We start from the raw sequence: 17,589 nt of genomic DNA on the forward strand, positions 1-17,589 counted from the left end.
GCATGTCCCCTTATCACAACCACTGACTTACCTGATCATATAGCAGTCCAAGCCAACTCTATCAAAATGGTAGACGGCCCCAACAGCAGCACTAATCATCCTACCACTGCTACCTCCGGCGGTGCCAGCGCTAAACCCACACCTGCAAATAATGCCGGGGGCGGATCCGGCTGGGGGGATCCCGGTTTTGTCAAGGGCGGAACGACTAAGACAGCAGATACGGGATTGGGGCATGTTGCTGTATGTGACTGTGTTTACCATTACTTTCAAACAGTCATTAGATCGTGAAGCTGATGGGTTAATTGTATGCCAGGCTCGCAACCCTGCGAGCACAACCGGCAAATTCCTTGGACTGGAAGACCAGACGGGACGCGCCGAACGCAAGGACTTGGAACATGTGGATTTGGCAGCCAATGATGTCGAACCTACGACTACAAGTGGCGGGCAGCCAACTTGTGCAACTGAAGATCATAGTTTTATGGAGCGAAAGCCTGGGGGTCCGGACACCTTACCCGGGTGGAAGGCAGCAAAGAATATACTTAACGCGTGAGTCTTTCCGTTTTCTCTTTTGGCCAAGTGGATATTAGAAAAGTAGGGGTAAACCGTTGGTGACTTGGTTGTGGATTTGATACCGTTGCTTGTCGTTGGCCTAAGTCTATTTGAGATGGCATCTCGCACCTATACTCTACGGATGGCACGGTTATTTAGGAGCTTAGCTTGGCATCTCGTGTACGGAAAGTGTTCGACTTGCAATGTATATAATGCCCCCCACTAGTTGGTTAGTAAAGCTCTTAAGTTTCTCCGCGCCAGATCTCTTCCGTGGCATACATCTCGAAGCTCTTTATTAGTAGTGAGAACGAAAACAAACCCATCCATTTCTCGACGGATTTCTCCATAATTGTGAATAAATGGATCACTGCCTTGTGCTTAGCGGGATTAGACAGGATTGTGGTAACGTATCCACAAGCGAGCTGCGCACTCCATTCAACCTATTGAATTTGAATGCATTTTATCTCAACCAAAACGCCAAATTAAATTAATTAAACTAAAATCAGCATCTGTGTAAGCATCTATTGATTTTGTGCCCTATTTTTCCACACCCAGTACACTTAGGTGGGGCCCTAGTTCTTGGCTGCAAAGGCAATACAGGCGTACTATCTGGGGGGGTATATAGCTGCTTCTATCGCTTCCTCCACCGGCATACTTAATGCCAATGCCTCTGTAACTAGCAAGCCTTCAGTAGCTAGGATCTGCTCCTAGATTTAGCTCGCTTTTGCTTTTGCTTCTCATTTTCCGCGCGTAAATCGCTCACTTCTTTCTCTAATAATGGGGCGGATTGCATAGTGATTTGGCAGGCTTTTAAAACCTGGTTTATGCGGAATTGAGCGGGCTCGGGGGGCTTCTTGATCTTGTACGAAGCAATGGTTTGATTGACGATGCTTGTTTTTGCAATTGCATATAGTTCGAGGGCGTTTTTGGATCCCAATCGCTACCCCGGCTCGGAGGGGGAGGGGTTGGTGTAGCAAGCCGAATATCAAGCTTCGAAATCACACTCTCCGGTGCAAAAGGTATTAAACCAGCAGATCTAAAATTATTTTTGATAGTCTCAGATTTAAAAGCCTCTATTCGTGCAAGAGGGTAGGCTTCGAGGAAATCAATTTTATCAATATGATTTATCCCGCTCCGCATTTTAAATTCAACCAGCCGGCCATAAGCTCGTTTTAGCACCGCAAAACAGCCTATATCCAAAGCTTGTAAAAGGTGGGAAGAGTGTGGCGGCATACAAATTGGTATAATACCATTTTGCTCACAAAGCTTATCGAATTTCGGCATTGAATGACTTCCGTGGCCGTCAAGTATCGAAAGCCGATATCTTCCTTTCGTACGCAGTAAAGTCGTAGGAATAAAAACTTTTTCAAGCCAGCGAAGGCTTGGATAGCTAATAAGATCCTGCCTTTATTCTCAATTGGTTTGAGAAGATCGAGCGAGTATTGGTGGCATAGCGGTTGGTTGAATTTACTAAGTGCTATTCAAAGACGCGTTTTAGGTAGGGTGCGCAGCTCGCTTGTGGAATACGTTAATAAGTGAGTTCTTACATAATAAGCCGGAGATCGAGCTTGGTGTTGACATCACTCTTTATTGGTCGATAATGAACAAGTAGTTAAGTAGCGATTATTGGACGTTCATATAAGAGTGAAGAGATAACAGAGTAATCGTTTGCCCCGCCAAAAGTTTCATCACATAACAGCCTCCATGACTCATTGCATTGATGTTCCTATTGTCCATTCAATGCTGCGCATTATACTACTACGAAGTACGTTGTGTAAAATTGTTTAGTTATTGGAAAGACTTTGGCTAACAGCATATTCAGGTAAAACCCTGTTGGCGACGTTCTATGCCAGATTCGCCACGCAATCATCCAAAGTGAGCAACCCGGTTGCTAGCTCGCCAGAATCCCAAGACATCAACAAATCTCGAGGCTCGGAAACTCGGCATTGTGATACCCCCGGTACGCGCGTTCTTTCGCACCTGAAAGTCCCCTAGTCATGTACTGATAGATTTGAAGCTCAACAGGTTCTCAAATATCGATTATTGGTTACTTAACACTATATTTGCGCCCCAATTTTCAATGACCAGTTATGCTACCAAAATGTAGCCGACAAGGTAATAAGAACGAGGAGCGTCTCAGTCATACAGCCGCTCCTCGTCCGCAGCAGCACACTTCCGGCACTTCTCATCTGGCTGTGTTGGTGGAGAATCAATTGGGGACAGCATCTGTTTCCATCTCTTTCCTCACGATGATCTCTTCGTACCTGCTCTGTAACAATTGGGTGGCGAGATGCATAGTGGCCCACCCCCTGGGGGAAGTGATGTCGGAGATCAAGATGCGGTCGGATAGCGTTTGTAGGTATTGAATTGTATCGTTTAGACCATTTTCCTACTAATTTTTATAAGGCTTGGGGTTCTCTTTCGACACACCAGCTGTGAGCGGCCCGGTATTTGAGAGGTGGAGTATGAATGCCGGCGTCGCTTTCGTGGGAGGGTTGAGGATTCGGCTGCTCTCTTTCTCGCGTTCAGAGGGGGCAGGTCTTGGCGTTCAGCCGACATGACGCTTGGAGGCAACGTAGAGGCCCTTGAGCCAGCAAGAGAGGTACCAACGGAAGTAACTGCCTCTGTAGCTACAGAGCCAGTGGACTGGCCAACAGGCGGTTGTAAAAGCTTGCTTGTGAGGCCGCGATTCCCGTGGACAAAAAGACCAACGACACGACGGAAGTTTTCAGTCGATCCATTGCCTTCATGAAATAAGTCTGTTAGCCGATGAATTCCTCGAGAAGGGGATCTAGAATAACGATACCAGTTTGGCATGTACGTCCATTGTGACCTTCCGTGTCTGGGGTATTGGACTTTTTTGAAACCTGTGATAGGTTGTGGTCCATGATTGATTGGCTTCACTGGTGATGGTGTTGTACTGGCAAGGTATTGGAGCAAAAGAAGGACACGAGAGCATCGACCGTGAGGATAATATGGCCTTGTAAATGTTTGGGGCTGAAGCGGTCATGCCCACCATATCCACAGTCAAGATTTTTCGGGTTACCATTATCAGCGCCGGCTCCTAGGAGGTCTATGGATGTCAATATGTGGCCCCTATAGTGGTACGTAGATACACAGAATCTGCAGGGAGAAAGGGAGAAGAGGCCGAGGTCGATACGAACTCTCTAGTGACTCATCGTCGATAGTGGTCATGCGGAAGGGATGGGCAGCATGCGATCGTATTGGTATAGGGAGCTCGAGCAGACGAGACATTTGTTCGCGTTGCATTCAATTCGAGTGACATAAATGAGGGTGTTCTCCCGTTGTACGATCCGAGCCAGCAAGGATTGATCCAGTTGGACAGTTGTAGCTTACCAGTTCATAAAGACACCAAAGTGTACGCTTGAGACAGGACCAGTTTGCGTATCGATCATTTCGGCTTCTCAAGATCACTTACCACTCTCTGCAATGCAGTCAACAGTCATGCCATGTCGCATTCAAGCTCACCGAGATCGGCTGTCGCTCCAGAAAAGGCGCGCTGGGGTACACAAGGCAATTCCTTCAGACAGCAAACGCGCGTGGCGAGCCCACTTGTGATAAATATTGCACTTCCATGGTGGATGAATGCGTCGCGATGCCCAGAGGTTCAGGAACTTCACAATAGTGTGGAGGCGGTGGGGAAGAGGGCGGAAGACACGATGGAGCACGCGTCGTAGGCCCGCCACCTCGGTCTTATCGTTGACCCGGCGGCATAGGGCAATTGGCACAGTATTTTCATGGGTGGAGATGACTTGGCCTTCAGTGGCAGAAAGGTGTCAGTGGTGTTCGTGATTAGGGGAATAAGACTTGGTGTGGATAACCAGACCCTGCGCAGTTGTAGGCGTTAGATCTCACTCACCTTAGCATGGATGCAAGTCTCAACGTTCTATGCAACGAAGTTCGCCTGAAGTGGATGGCCGCACCCTGCTGTTGACCGGCTATCTTGGTTTGCAATCTTCCACCTAGGGCATGCTGCATTGCTCGAAGCGACGGGGCCAGGAATAGTGTGTAAACCATGGCTTTGCGTGGAGCACTGATTGTAGTGCAGGATTATCAGGGCCGCTCTCTCAAAAGTTCAGTCAATTATTAGCCAGTAGATCAGCGTGACATTTCATGACTCACATGTTTTGATGGTCAAGACCAGGGATGAAGAGACGGCAAGGAGTTGTGGCCCTGGCACTGGTGCATTGTGGTCGAATGTCCGCGGATCTGGTCGTCCCGCGTCTTTCGAGTCAGTGCAGTTTCAAGAATTTGTGGGCTTTCACATACCCCAGTACGAGCAGTCGCGCTTCAAATTTTAGGTACATCCAGAGGCGGGACAGTAGATCAGCTCAGTCGGCTGCTATAGCAGAGACGTCTTCGCATAGACACTCTGACCAGCTAACCCAAATCTCGTATCTTTGATTGGCTGGCTGCTTGTCCCAGTGGATCTGCTGAGAATCACATCTCTCACTTACATAAGACAAGTATAATCCGGAAGCCTTCTAACCTAACTGTGACCAGTTTGCAGTGCGTAACAATAGACCATATTATTAACGTGAAATCCTCTATTAAGAAGGATCTCGAGCTTAACGAGAGTAAACGAACGCTACTAAGGGAGTACTATAACGTCGCAGAAGTTTTCTTAAAAAAGAAGTTGGATAAGCTTCTATCCTATAGACCTAGGGTGGACCGCGATATCGTCCTGAAAGCCGAAGCTTCACCTAGGTATTGCCCGCTTTATAAGCTCTTCCTCAAGGAATTGAAGACTATAAAGTAGTATATTGTTGAGAACCTAGATAAAGGATTTATTATACTAAGTGCCGCTCTGTACGCTTCTCTGATTCTTATGTAAAGAAACTAGGGGGTGGTCTTCGACGGTTTCGAATGGCCGTCGCGTTGACCGGATCTTTGTAATTTGGCATCCACAACCAGGATGTATTCCTGCCCAATCTGGGTCAGTAAGATCGCAATGTGTGCTTTATCGCCGATTGATCCAGGGGCGATAGCGTTCAGGCGATGCACGACCATCGCACCCGGTCGACAAACTTGTAAAGATATACAGTCTTCAGGTGTATGGCCTGTCAACCGGGTAAGATACAATGACGTCAGAGGGGAGAAATACAGGGATAGTCTCTATATGCCAAAACTAATTGGCAAAGAACTAGGAGGAATCCAGGGGGACCCCGGACTATAGGTAACAGCGCGCCAAGGCTGGTAGACCGATCATATGACGAACCCCGCACGATCCGGCAACGCAATAAATCTGATACTTCTTATCCAACTGATCCCGGTCTTATATTGTAAGGACCTTCATCCTTTACAAAAGTCACGCGCTGGCGGACCGGTCGCCCGTCGTTTCGCGAAGCTAGGCGAACAGCTCGCAAAACGTGTGAGTTCCATGCGTCGGTACCGTTCCTTTAGTTCATTCCACAGGTCGCACGCAGGATGAATCCAGTCCCGTGATGTGCACACTGATGTGGGGGCACGTACCGGAGGATAATGTGTCAAGCTGGCAGGGAGTATTTCTACCACTAAGAACTGGCTGACTCAGCGACTACCCACACTCGTCCATATGTTGTATGGACCGGGTCAACTCGGAATAACCGCCTTGTAATATTGTAAATTCCCGTTCGGACAATTTGTCCTAGTACCGTCAGGGGCAGCTGAAGCTGTAATCATACTTTCTGCATACCACTTTTCACTTACAGTCGCTAGATTGGATTCGGTGTTCATCTAACGCATATTCCGCTAATGAGCAAAGCGCTACCTTTACGACTCATCTTAGCACAAACACCATTCCCACTGAGGGCGCCATCTGGGCAACCAGATGCCTAAAACAGTCAATCTTTCCGTATCTTTTGGTAGCAGTAGCGCCGGGCAGAAAAGTTTTGGCGTGACCTGCATTACGTAGCAATGACGTAAAGACTAAGGTGGATCTCCTTTCATAGAACTTCTGAATATATATGACGACTGTACTTCCTGTACGGTGAGTAAATGCGGAAGACAAGTGGCTCATTTTTTTGCAGAACGCAGCCTCGACGAAGCATGACACAACGGCACGTCCCGGTGACGCAGTCAACTCATGACCGCATCGGCAAACCAAGCTTCAGATGGTGTTGGTAATTGGGAGCGCAATCTGTGTCGCTGACATTGTACAACCTTCCATGTTAAGCTTTACCTGGGCAGCTTTACAGCCGCATCTAAAATTCTTATCTATGTCCTCAACTCCTGCTGATGTACTCATTATCGGAGCCGGTCCGTCCGGTCTCGCTGTCGCGACTGGTCTAGCTCGACAGGCATATACAACTATTGTGTTCGACGCAGGAGACTACCGTAATGCGAGGGCAGAATATATGCATAATGTACCCGGATTTGACCACACGCCTCCAGAATTCTTCAGAAACGAGGCGAAGAACGATATTTCAAGGAGATATGACACCGTCACGTTCGAGAATGTGAATGTGGTTGAGATCGGGAAAGCTCGATTGCGCCTGCCAAACGCTGAACGTGGGCCTGTTCATGGCCAGGAAAGGAGGCACGCGGGACAAAGCAAAAGAAATGAGGAGGATGCTGAGGAGTCACAAGACAGCTTCGAGGTGCTAGACTCAAAGGGAAGGGTATGGGAAGGCAGGAAAGTTGTCCTTGCCAGTGGTGTGACAGACGAGATGCTACCAATCGAAGGCTACGCGCAATGTTGGGCAAAAGGAATGTGAGTCTTTTAACTATCTCGCAAGTAGTACCGTTAGGGGTTTGCTTGGTATGTTGTCGCTAAGACTCTATGGCCCGTTAAACAGATATCATTGCCTATTCTTATTCTGCGACGGTTGCGAGTGGCGTGGCTTATATTCTAATGCCGGCGTCCTCGCAATTGACGACTGCGCGCCGCCGGATACAGTAAAGCATCTTGCTCGTTCGGCCAGGCGACTCGTTGAGCGCATAACTATATACACAGACGGAGATAAGGCATTGGGCGAACAGATCACCGGCCATGTGGAGGATGTGGATGCTGTGCGAATTGAGTCTGGCACGATAATGAAGTTCGAGAAGGTCCAAAAAGCAGAGCGCCAAAGCTGAAGGCTTCAAAGAGGCAGTTATGAAGGTGCATTTAGAGGACGGCAGGACAATAACAGAAGGTTTCATTGTGCGTCTTTCCAGTCTTAATTTTGCATCACCTTACTAATCTGATTGCAACTTCCCAGGTACATAAACCCAAGACGAGGTTGAATAATTTGAGATTGATCACGCAGCTGGGCATTGAGGTGAATGCCCAGGGCGACATTCAGGCCAATGAATCCGGAGAGACTAACACTCCTGGCATTCTTGCTGTTGGAGACTGTGCTTTGCCAACAAAGACCGTCATTCAAGCTATGGCATCTGGCGCTGCTGCTGCAGCCAAGTTAACGTGTCTTTTCGCATGAGACTGGCATGAAGCAGCCTAGTTTATTGGCGGTCCCACACACTGCATTATCTCACAAACTGTGTCAAATTGGCGCTTGGATCAGGGCAAACAATATTTTTGTATACCACTCTTGTTGTGGAATAAAGGCAATAAAGACGGATAGTCATATGGGGTTTGCTGTGGTGATGACTGCAATTGTCTGCCAATGTGTCGTATAATTCACAGCAAAAAGTCCAGAGTTGCTCTATGAGGATTCGTAACACGGCGAACTCCCTTTTCCCATCAGAGCGTATGGAGAAGCCTTTCCAAGCTGGCCGCGGCTTGAGGCAGGGACGGGGAGTCCCTCTGGCCCATTATGTGTCATGCTCCCATGTGTAATCAAGCCCAGGTCAAGCCGCACGTGTTGTGCTGATCCATGCTCCCGCCCAGAACCTAAGTTCTCCGCCCGCCCTCGCCAACAAGGTCTACTAGGTCTTCGAATAATGAGATGGAGGTTTGCTATAAGTTCAACACGACACGGTGTTTCCGGGAAGGCTGCAAGAGACGTCATGAGTGCACAGCATGCGGCCCTACCGAGCATGGCGCCTCCCCTTCCCGCAAGAAGACGTAGGAAGTGGAAACTGCCGTGGGTTAAAGCACTAGAGAGGCCGATAGGATGACCACCCTTACGGGCAATGTTCTGGACTTCGTCGTGAGGGCGGTTGACGAAGGAAGTTTCCGGGTTTCTGGTTGTGGGCCATGGTGATTGTTGGACGGTTCAGAAAAAAGGTAAAGTAGAAGTTTCCTTTCTTTGTTCGGTCCTTGTAGATGAAGCCTGTGTATAGCATTAAGAATCACCCCCTGAAAGGGATACCCGGCAGGTTTATATACTACGTCCGGGCCTCATGTAGCTGGATGAGGCCATGGTAATGACATTGTGGGCTTCGCGAGGTTGAGATACGCGTACAGAGTAATCGCCTATACATATCGATGATTACGCATATGTGTTCATTAGCCAACCCGTGGAAGGATATATTGTATCTGCTCGTTTATCTCAGCTCATCAACGGCGGTGCGGGGATCTTATGCCTTCGTGCCAGGCAGGTATGATCCGGTAAAGCCTTGCTGGCTAGCTTTGCTGGCTAGCTTGGTAGCGACAGCTCACCCGCGGCGCTTGATTGCAGTCCATTTCAGACGGTGTATTTGATGAATCATGTGTGAGTAAATGCGGTACTACGCTTCCTCAGCGAATGTCGTCAGCATCGATCTATCGGCACGATAGGCCAGTCGCAGGATAGGATAGAATGGGAAATACATGTACAGATCAGTGAAGAAGTGTACAAGGGATATGTCATCAACAAGTCTCGTACTATCTGCAGCCAAGTTTGTTATCCAACGATGTTTGTGAAGATGCCTTTCGGTTTCAGCCCACTGGAGATAACCTGATTGAGCAGCCGGGCCGTGCCTTGCAATTCGTACTCGGAAGTATCATGAAAGATGAGATAGGGTACCAGAGAAGGCTTAGCTTAAAGAAAGGCGATCCTTATCTGGCAAGGTGAGCCAATGTTGAACTCTGATGGAGTTCAATTTACCATCTATGCCTACAGAGTTGGCAAATCCATTGTATGCCACTTCAGTGAAAGTGAACTTTTATATCCTGCAACATGATGGACGAAGTTTGTCATACATTTCCGCTGCAGTTTTACATGTATCATAAGGGAGCACATATTCTAATTCGTAGAGCACGGCAGAAGCATTTTGGGGAGTTAATCCCTTGCACAGAGTGATAAGAGGAGAATGACTTGAAGGGATATAAGTTGCAAGGGGTCCAGTGAGCAAACCAGGAGGCCCCATATACGGGGATTTCCAATTGAGGTTGACACTTGTTGCTAGCATGGTAGAGTGTCACGGCTTCGGCTCTGGGTCGCCTAGAGACATTTGAATGGATGTAGGATGAGAAGACCTCTTGGAATCAAGTTAGTACCTTTCTGCGACGAAATCGATGATGCGGAGAACTTACTACTTGATTTTGAGAAAGAGGCCAATCTTTTGTGTTTGAGGCCAGGACGAAGATCTTCCCAGATTTCTTCATCCGAAGGACGAGACGGATATCGGCATCGCATTCCGAACTGTACTCGGATGCCTTTTTGAAAAGAGACTTTCTTCTCCTGCGCGCTTTTTGACTGACAGCGTCTGCTAGGTTGGTTTTCAGTTTTGGCTGACCGACCATATTGAGATCTGTCGCAAGTATTGCCAACAGGCAAGCGGTGAAAAAGTCAGACCAAGGAGGAATCAGACGGTAGATCAATTTTCGAGGTTTGGCAGTAGTGACTTGATAGATAAATGGTGGTCCATGGCGAGCCCTGCCCTTATGTGACAAAGGGGACTCAACATAAAGGTAGTAGGACAATAGCATTGGCGTCGTTGAAGAATGCCAGCGCATAAACGAACTGCTGAACTTGCTTCAGATCATACAAGGGCTGGTGAATCGTCGCGACTCAATTGAATGAGGGCCTCCATTTCACTCTAGGCAATGTGAGGACTTTTCACAATGGTAGGCTCAACGCTTCTTCCGTTCAACGAGTACAGGCACATGCATTTGGAAAGCCGAATGTCTCTCGTACCCGGCGGTAGCACATCTTGAGCCGAAAGAGCAGCTGAACTAGACTATACTGTGCTTTTCTGGTGGGCTCAAATATCCGCGGCACCCTCGGCAGTTCAAGCGCCCTTTCAATCCACGTACACTTTGGGTGAATATAAAGCCATAGCCAGTCCTATTATAGCCTTCAGCTAACTGATACCAAACGAGCTAGTATTCCAAAAGACCATCCTGCCGCCAGCTATGATACTCGTGAAATGGTGTCTGCTTTTGCAGGCAGTTGCATTTTCGCCGACCTATGCGCACCTGAGAATGACGTCCCCCGAGCCCTAAGGGTCTAGTAGAAAGACACTTGGCAACTCGCCACTTGCGCAGATGGTAGTGATTTTCCTTGCAAGATATCCCCAGGTGACTTTTCTAGCCTCGCGTTATCACCATACACTCACCGGTCACCACGTCACAAGTTCGGACAAAATTCGCCGGTAACCCTGTTAACCAGCTCCGGGCCAGTGCAACCGCAATCCTTTTGTTACTACTGCAATTTGCGAAAATGCGCAATGTTCCATGGCGCTCGCCGGGTCGACCGGCTATCACTGTCGTCGGCCACTAATATCTGGGCTGGTGTCCGAGTCTTGACGCTCCAGAAGCTAAGTTTGGGTAGAGAGACGAAAACACATATGGTGTGTTTGTTGGGCCGAGGATGAAGAACATGTAAAAGAGTGCATGATCTTGCGTTGCGATCAGTATCGAGCGCTTTCTCATCTGGCCTGCACGGAAGAGTGAATTGCCATCTTAAGTTTGATCTGGGCTCGCCAGTGGAAGAGTTCTATCTTTTACGCGTCCTTCTATGTATTTCTTTGAAAAATTGTTCCTATTGTAGGATGTTTGAATTTCCTTAGGGCATTTAATAGCCATTGTAAGTCAACTGTAAATTGTCTAAGGGATCTACAAAACCAGTCGACCGACTGTAAGTTACACTGAGCAATCCTTTATTTATGTATCAATTATGTATGGACTGTACAGCTTCAAAAAAAAAAAAAAAAGCATCAAGCCCTGCAGCGGAAACCGAGAAGGAAAAATGGGCGGCTTCGCGCTTTGGTAATGAGCCCCTTGCATTATTGACTGCCCGTTGCCTTGCTTGGCATTTCCCGATAACCCTTCAAGAGCCCAATGCTTTGGAAGGCTGTCGAACCATCGTACCATAAAGTTCTTTCCTTTAAAGATAATGTATGGCGGGAGCGCTCGCCCAGAGGCGCAAATTGATTCGATAACAGTCACCCATTCACGATTGCCAGCTTGTAAAACGCCCCTCCGACCAGTGCGAAATGGCTGTGTAATAACCTTCGTTGTTGCACTGACTCCCATCGCAAACCCCGATTCGTCAAAGTTATAGATATCATCCGGAGTAATATTGAGAAATCGTTTTTTCGACAAGCTTAAACCACTCAATAAGTATTCGGGTTTTCTATTAAGGCGCGCTTATAGTCATATTTGCGAGAAAATCGACTAGTAAGCTCTGGATGTCGTTTGATACATTGTGCGGCCAATTTTGCCAACGGTCTGGGGGGTATGATCTCCGCGGTGTTGGAGTAGTAAATTGGCCATATCTCTTAACATAGCGATCGTAAGCGCAGCGCCTCTCTGATCCATAGAGAACCAATCCTAAATTGATTCCTCTTCTAGCTGTGTGAATTTATGGCCTGTAGCCCTTGCTTCATACAGATTAGGAATGCCTTTCATCCGATCGGCAAGAGTTGTGCGGGGGACATTGAAAGAGCGAGCAGCAGCAGCGACCACGCTAATCCTGCCATTCTGAATTGATTTAATAGCTAGCAAAATCCTGCCTTCCTGACCAATTGATTTTGAGCTTTTTGACTGCCGTTTGGTGGCATGGTAGGCGTGTAAAAAGGGGCCCACACTGGCCGATGTTATCAAATCAACAATCCCAGCACTCTCCTCTGTAAATATTCTGTCATTTACGCATTGAGGGAACCGAAGGCGGCCGAATTGCACAATTTAAGGACACCAGTTTGAATCACGGCTGCGTTCGCATTCTCATCCCAACCCTTTCCTGCAACAAATGATCTGTCAAAGCAATAACATTCTTCAGTGCGCAAACGAATGCAACCTCACATACACAACGCTGCAACCTGCCCAACTTCGAAGACCCATCTTAGAATACATTTAGGCTCTTTCTGCTCAGCGAAATCACCAGAGGTGGCGCGTTCACGAATCTACCAACTTGATAAAGAAGGCTGTCATAAACAGTTTGCGGGGTGGAATTTGCGTACGAATGATGGAGCCCAACTAATGCAACGTGGGAAGTAGGCAGTAAGGCTTACGTATCACAAGGGAGCCACATTGTTATAGTTGAGACTTCGAACTTTCTAAAATTGCGTAGAGTGGGAATAAGCCAAAGCCGACGACATCACACCGCCTTGGTCGAGCAAAGCTCCATGGCTTGCGCATGATGTATGAAACGGTTAATTCCAAGATCGCGCCATAGATTGTGATCTAAGGCTCACCTAGTACAAGTCACACATCATTGAAAGGAGGGACCATTTTCGGTCAGTAATCTTTCAGTGATACTGTGACGTACTTAGACCTCGCCAAAACCCGTCCGTCCATGGGCGGACTAGGATTGGACCCACTTTGGACGGGAGGCTAGGTGTCCGTCCGTGGACTACCCAAAGTGTTCCAAAGGTGTCCAAAGCCGCCCAAAACTGCATAAATTTTCTGCATAACCCGACGACTCAACAAAATAAAAATGGGTTATTTGCACTAGTTACATTCATTACGATTCCTTTTCGTGGCAGCTGTTCTGAGGCTATTTAACTATATAAGAATTCTCGGGTATTTTTATTCATCCTACATGAATACTGATTTTCTGTCTTGTTTGTGATCATTTGATATGTGCTTGTTTTGCTGTAGGGTTCATTGTCAACTGGTAACGCTCTGGTGAGTAAATATATATTGGTTCAGTGCACCTCCAGCACAAAATATTAGCAGCCTCTTATTTTGCTCTAATACCAGGGAAAACAGTAGCACCTCTTTTTCGTTACTCTATCTATACCTAATAAATATTTCAGCTCCGCTATAATAATTGCTCTACAGGCGTAACCTGCGTACGATTAATACAGCAAAATTCTACATAACTCTATGCATTTTATAGTGTCCCCACTTTTGACCCATTAGACTATACGGGAAGTCCAGGTGGATGGACGGGGGGCCCCTCGACCCGCCCACTGGACACCAGAAGGGTGTCCAAACCGGCCCGCGGACCGGTTTGGACATGTCCATCGATGGGTCAATTGGACTTTGGCAAGGTCTAGACGTACTAATATGGTGTCCAATATGGCTTCCAATGGTGCTATATATATATATATATATTGGTGTCACGATCACTCTTCCCTATGATGCATTCACCATGACTGCAAAGCCAATAGGGGCTACCACTACGTGCTAAAACGCACAGCTAAATCTACACAGCATAGTTTAGGCTAAGCTTTTTTGCCAAAAGAGCGAAAGAAGGAACCCAGGTCATAGTAGGCCTCACTGGCAGAAACTGGGGTCGCCTTTGTAGAAGCAGAAGCCATTTCGGACGTAAACAGCAGACGGCGGGACATATTATGGGGAATGGCCAGTAGGGCTGGGTAGGGAGCCAAGATGCGGGCGCGCACTGACTCTGGGTATATCTGTTTGCCCCTCCATCGTTTCAGCAATTTTATGATCTCATATAACGGTAAAGGGAGCCGGGGATTGATCAACTGAAACAATCACCGTGAGATTAGTAAATACAAGGTCCCATATCCCGCCGCTAGTGACCTGCCCACTGTTTGTGCAGGGGTAATTGACAACGATGACTACTATATTGACATGGGAATTAACTGCGTTGATAATTTTGAGTTCATACAGTTGTCTCAATAGGCTGTCATGCGCACGCTCATGGGTGACTGGGTATCGCTTCTTGATGAAATCGTAGCCCCCCCTTAGCGTCTGTGCAATCCTCGATCTCAACATCGATGCTGTCAGTGACCTAGCTGTCAAGTCACTTGCTTGCAAGCTTCATCGTCTCCTTGGCAATTTTTTATGCGCATTGTAATCAATCTTCCATCGGAGGATGTTGTTGGTGCCATCAGAGTAGGCTGGGCACCATCTGCTACATCATCATCGTCGACTGCTGGAGTTGATGTCTTCTTCGCCCGAGTAGAGCAACGCAGTTCAATATAGGACAGCGTAGTTTTACCAATAACTGGTGTAAAGTATATACTCTGCAGCGAATCTTCCTGCGGTGGTTTTGCTCTTTTGTTTACTCGTCATTATAAAAGCATTTGGGGAGAATTCCGCTCCAGTTTGCCCCGGTGTTGATTTTCTGGGTTAAGTCGCCTGTCGTGAAACACAATATCTGGAGCTATGAAAGGTGGTTAAATGAGCTCAACCCAACCACGTTCTAAGCCAGCAAGCAGTCGAGTTGACTAAATTTGCTTCTTGAAAGCTGACCAATGAATCAGCAGAAGCCTGAATATGGAGGGTGGTGAGTTGAGCCTTTTCTTTTCTTGGTTGGCCCCACTTCTCAGCCTATCCTAACATGGCTGCCTTTCTCTGCGCTCAAAAAGTGAATAAACCAAACGAATGTTCTGCCGCCGACTGCCCTTAAATAGCCCACAGTTCTACTAATGTTTTGTGTCCTTCATATCGTAGGCCTCTTATGGGGAAGTTCTTCATCCCCTGACTCCCTTCATATTATAAATAATCCAGTTGCCCTGCCCATGTCCTACGATCGGGAAGACTCGTCTCCAAGATCGCATTATTCGTACTGTATGTCCCATCAGCTCTGGACCCATGGTGCACCCAGAAACTAGGTTTCAATAGCGAGGCTACGTTTTCTCTTCACCGAAGTAACAAACATTGTACCTTCAACCGTGCAAGGTCTGAACAATGTTAGATCCATCTGCGGGACTACATGAGGATTGGTTCTCTCGATCAAGCTGGGCTCCAATAGGTTTAGAAAAGGTTGGTATCACAAGATACGTCATACATGCATGATATGATAGAGGCACCGCAAACTGCGCCAAAGGAACTTCGACCTAACGACGACGGTCTTCAACGTTAGGGCAATGAACTCGCGAGAAATGTAAATAATTGCATTGATCTACAGGGCCGTTACCAAACATAGAAGCTCTAGATTATGACTCTATGGGGAATGTGGGATGTCCTGCACCAAATGAGCATGAAAGTACTTTGGGACTTGAGATGACGATTTAACCCGAAATATTGTACACCCATGAAGACGGTTCGTCACCGAAATCCCTGGAGTTTCGTTTGTCGAGCTCTCAACGGCTGCAAGCCCGGGGATAATAAGCTATCCCGAGTTTGATCTCCGGTTAATAGACTAGAGGTTATAGTTAGTTACCTGTATGGCTAATGCCTTCTCATAAGCCTTAGACAGCCGCGCAACCTCTAAGGAACATGACCCTTTGGTAAAAATTACATGGGATAGGAACCAAATTACATCATCTACCCAAAATTGGGCGGTTTCATATATTTTTGATCTTTGTAATGTCATCTTGCTGCTGCGAAAGTTCGTTAAAAAGGTCCGAAGGAACAATTCCGTCGGTATGGCGAAGTTTCCGGTCGAGGAGATGGAGACCAAGGCCAGGCTGCTTAGAGGCCTGGACTACCTGCTGTAGGAGATCGGCAAGGCACTTAACGTGCCTCGTCTCCTTGCGCATGAAACTGCTACGAATGGCGTCTGCCAAAGCACTGTCCCCTGACTTGTCTGCCGATGAACACAGCCGTTGCAGGTCCCCCAGCAAGCGCTTCTGCACTAACACCGCCTCTTCAAAAGGCCCGACAATCCCAACGGGGCCATCAGGCCAGTCAAGCGGGGTAGATCCGATCGCTCTGGGTGTGGAGCGTCCTCCACGTGAAACAACGTATTTATCGAGCCACTTGAAGTCCGCCAAGCACTCTGCGGCTGAGCGCTCCCAAAGGCTGTTCGCTGTTAGGAACAAATATATTCACACAGAATAGACCATACTGTTAGCAGGGTATGCGCACCGTGCGAATCCATGCAAAGATATGTTGCTTCTGGAACAATCAGCAGCCAATTTGCGGAAGAAAAGCCAGCTAGTCAACTCCTGATGTATATGACCATGGACGGACTGGTATGCATGTCAGCTAATAAGGAAAGAAGAAAAAAGCAAATCATATCAAATACGATGCTCCCTACCTCTTCAATATCCCCCGTGAAACACTTCGTGCGTACCAATTGGCCAATATCATGGCTAGAAGTCTCTGCAATGATTTCTTTTGCTCCTTCGTTCGACATTTTGCAACCAGTAAATGGGTAAAACGGCTTCCAAGGAAAACAACAACCAGATAAATGTAATTCTGGCGGTTTAACACATGGTGTGCAATCAATCAGGTTACAGTACGATTGCTTATTTAAGCAGGACGTTGACCTAAAGATGACGTTGACTTGAAGCCGATCAAGATGACGACAATCAAACGAGAAGTTAACTTGTAGCGTGATTGGCAAGCAATACCTAGGTCTAGTTTGAGCTATTCACTTTGACCATGGATGCGTCGCTACGTAATGTTGGTCATGTGGGTCGGAAAGGAAAGCGTGGGGAAAGCCACATTTGCTGAGCCTAATTTCATGGCTGGAGTCGAATGCCAGAAACTCTTCATGCGACCCGTAGACCTCGCCAAAGCCGCGGTGGTTACGGCCCCGAACCCAAATTAACCAAGAAAATTAAATGATAGTAATATATACGATATTACAGCTAGACCTCGCCATATTGCTTCTTTGGGCGGCGCATGGGTGTGCCCAAGCCTAAACGCGCCCGTCAATATATATGAATACTGGTAGATATGATGTTTACATGGAATTTAAATGCCGAAACATATGTAAAATCAGTATGTAATATTGTGTTTGGGCCCTTTGTGGGCGGTTTGGAAGGGTCCGCCCGCCCATGAATGGGCTGTGGCGAGGTCTAATTACTGCTTTAAGTACCGGCCCCCCAGCATTTTCTGCCCGCAAATCTTACTTTCCACTT

The 17,589-nt window shown here is 47.4% G+C and overlaps 3 protein-coding genes across 3 annotated transcripts; 2 read left to right on the top strand and 1 right to left on the bottom strand.

Annotated features, from left to right (window-relative positions):
* Window positions 1–66: 66 nt before the first annotated feature.
* Window positions 67–550, top strand: N7489_005044 (FAD dependent oxidoreductase; the record flags this gene model as incomplete). Its single annotated transcript, XM_056710796.1, has 2 exons — window positions 67–240; window positions 314–550. 2 exons carry the CDS (start codon window positions 67–69, stop codon window positions 548–550), a joined length of 411 nt encoding a protein of 136 aa, XP_056569217.1.
* Window positions 551–6,767: 6,217 nt separating this feature from the next.
* Window positions 6,768–7,970, top strand: N7489_005045 (NAD(P)/FAD-dependent oxidoreductase; the record flags this gene model as incomplete). The annotated part of the gene is made up of 3 exons (XM_056710797.1): window positions 6,768–7,261; window positions 7,347–7,599; window positions 7,752–7,970. The coding sequence occupies 3 exons, from the start codon at window positions 6,768–6,770 to the stop codon at window positions 7,968–7,970; spliced, it is 966 nt and encodes a 321-aa protein (XP_056569218.1).
* An 8,095-nt stretch (window positions 7,971–16,065) lies between these two features.
* On the bottom strand, window positions 16,066–16,859 carry N7489_005046 (uncharacterized protein; the record flags this gene model as incomplete). Its single annotated transcript, XM_056710798.1, has 3 exons — window positions 16,066–16,522; window positions 16,589–16,692; window positions 16,761–16,859. The coding sequence occupies 3 exons, from the start codon at window positions 16,857–16,859 to the stop codon at window positions 16,066–16,068; spliced, it is 660 nt and encodes a 219-aa protein (XP_056569219.1).
* Window positions 16,860–17,589: the final 730 nt, after the last annotated feature.

The sequence above is a fragment of the Penicillium chrysogenum genome, assembly GCF_028827035.1.
Source record: "Penicillium chrysogenum strain IBT 35668 chromosome Unknown utg000002l_segment0_segment0, whole genome shotgun sequence".
In the NCBI taxonomy this organism is placed as follows: Eukaryota; Fungi; Ascomycota; class Eurotiomycetes; order Eurotiales; family Aspergillaceae; genus Penicillium; species Penicillium chrysogenum.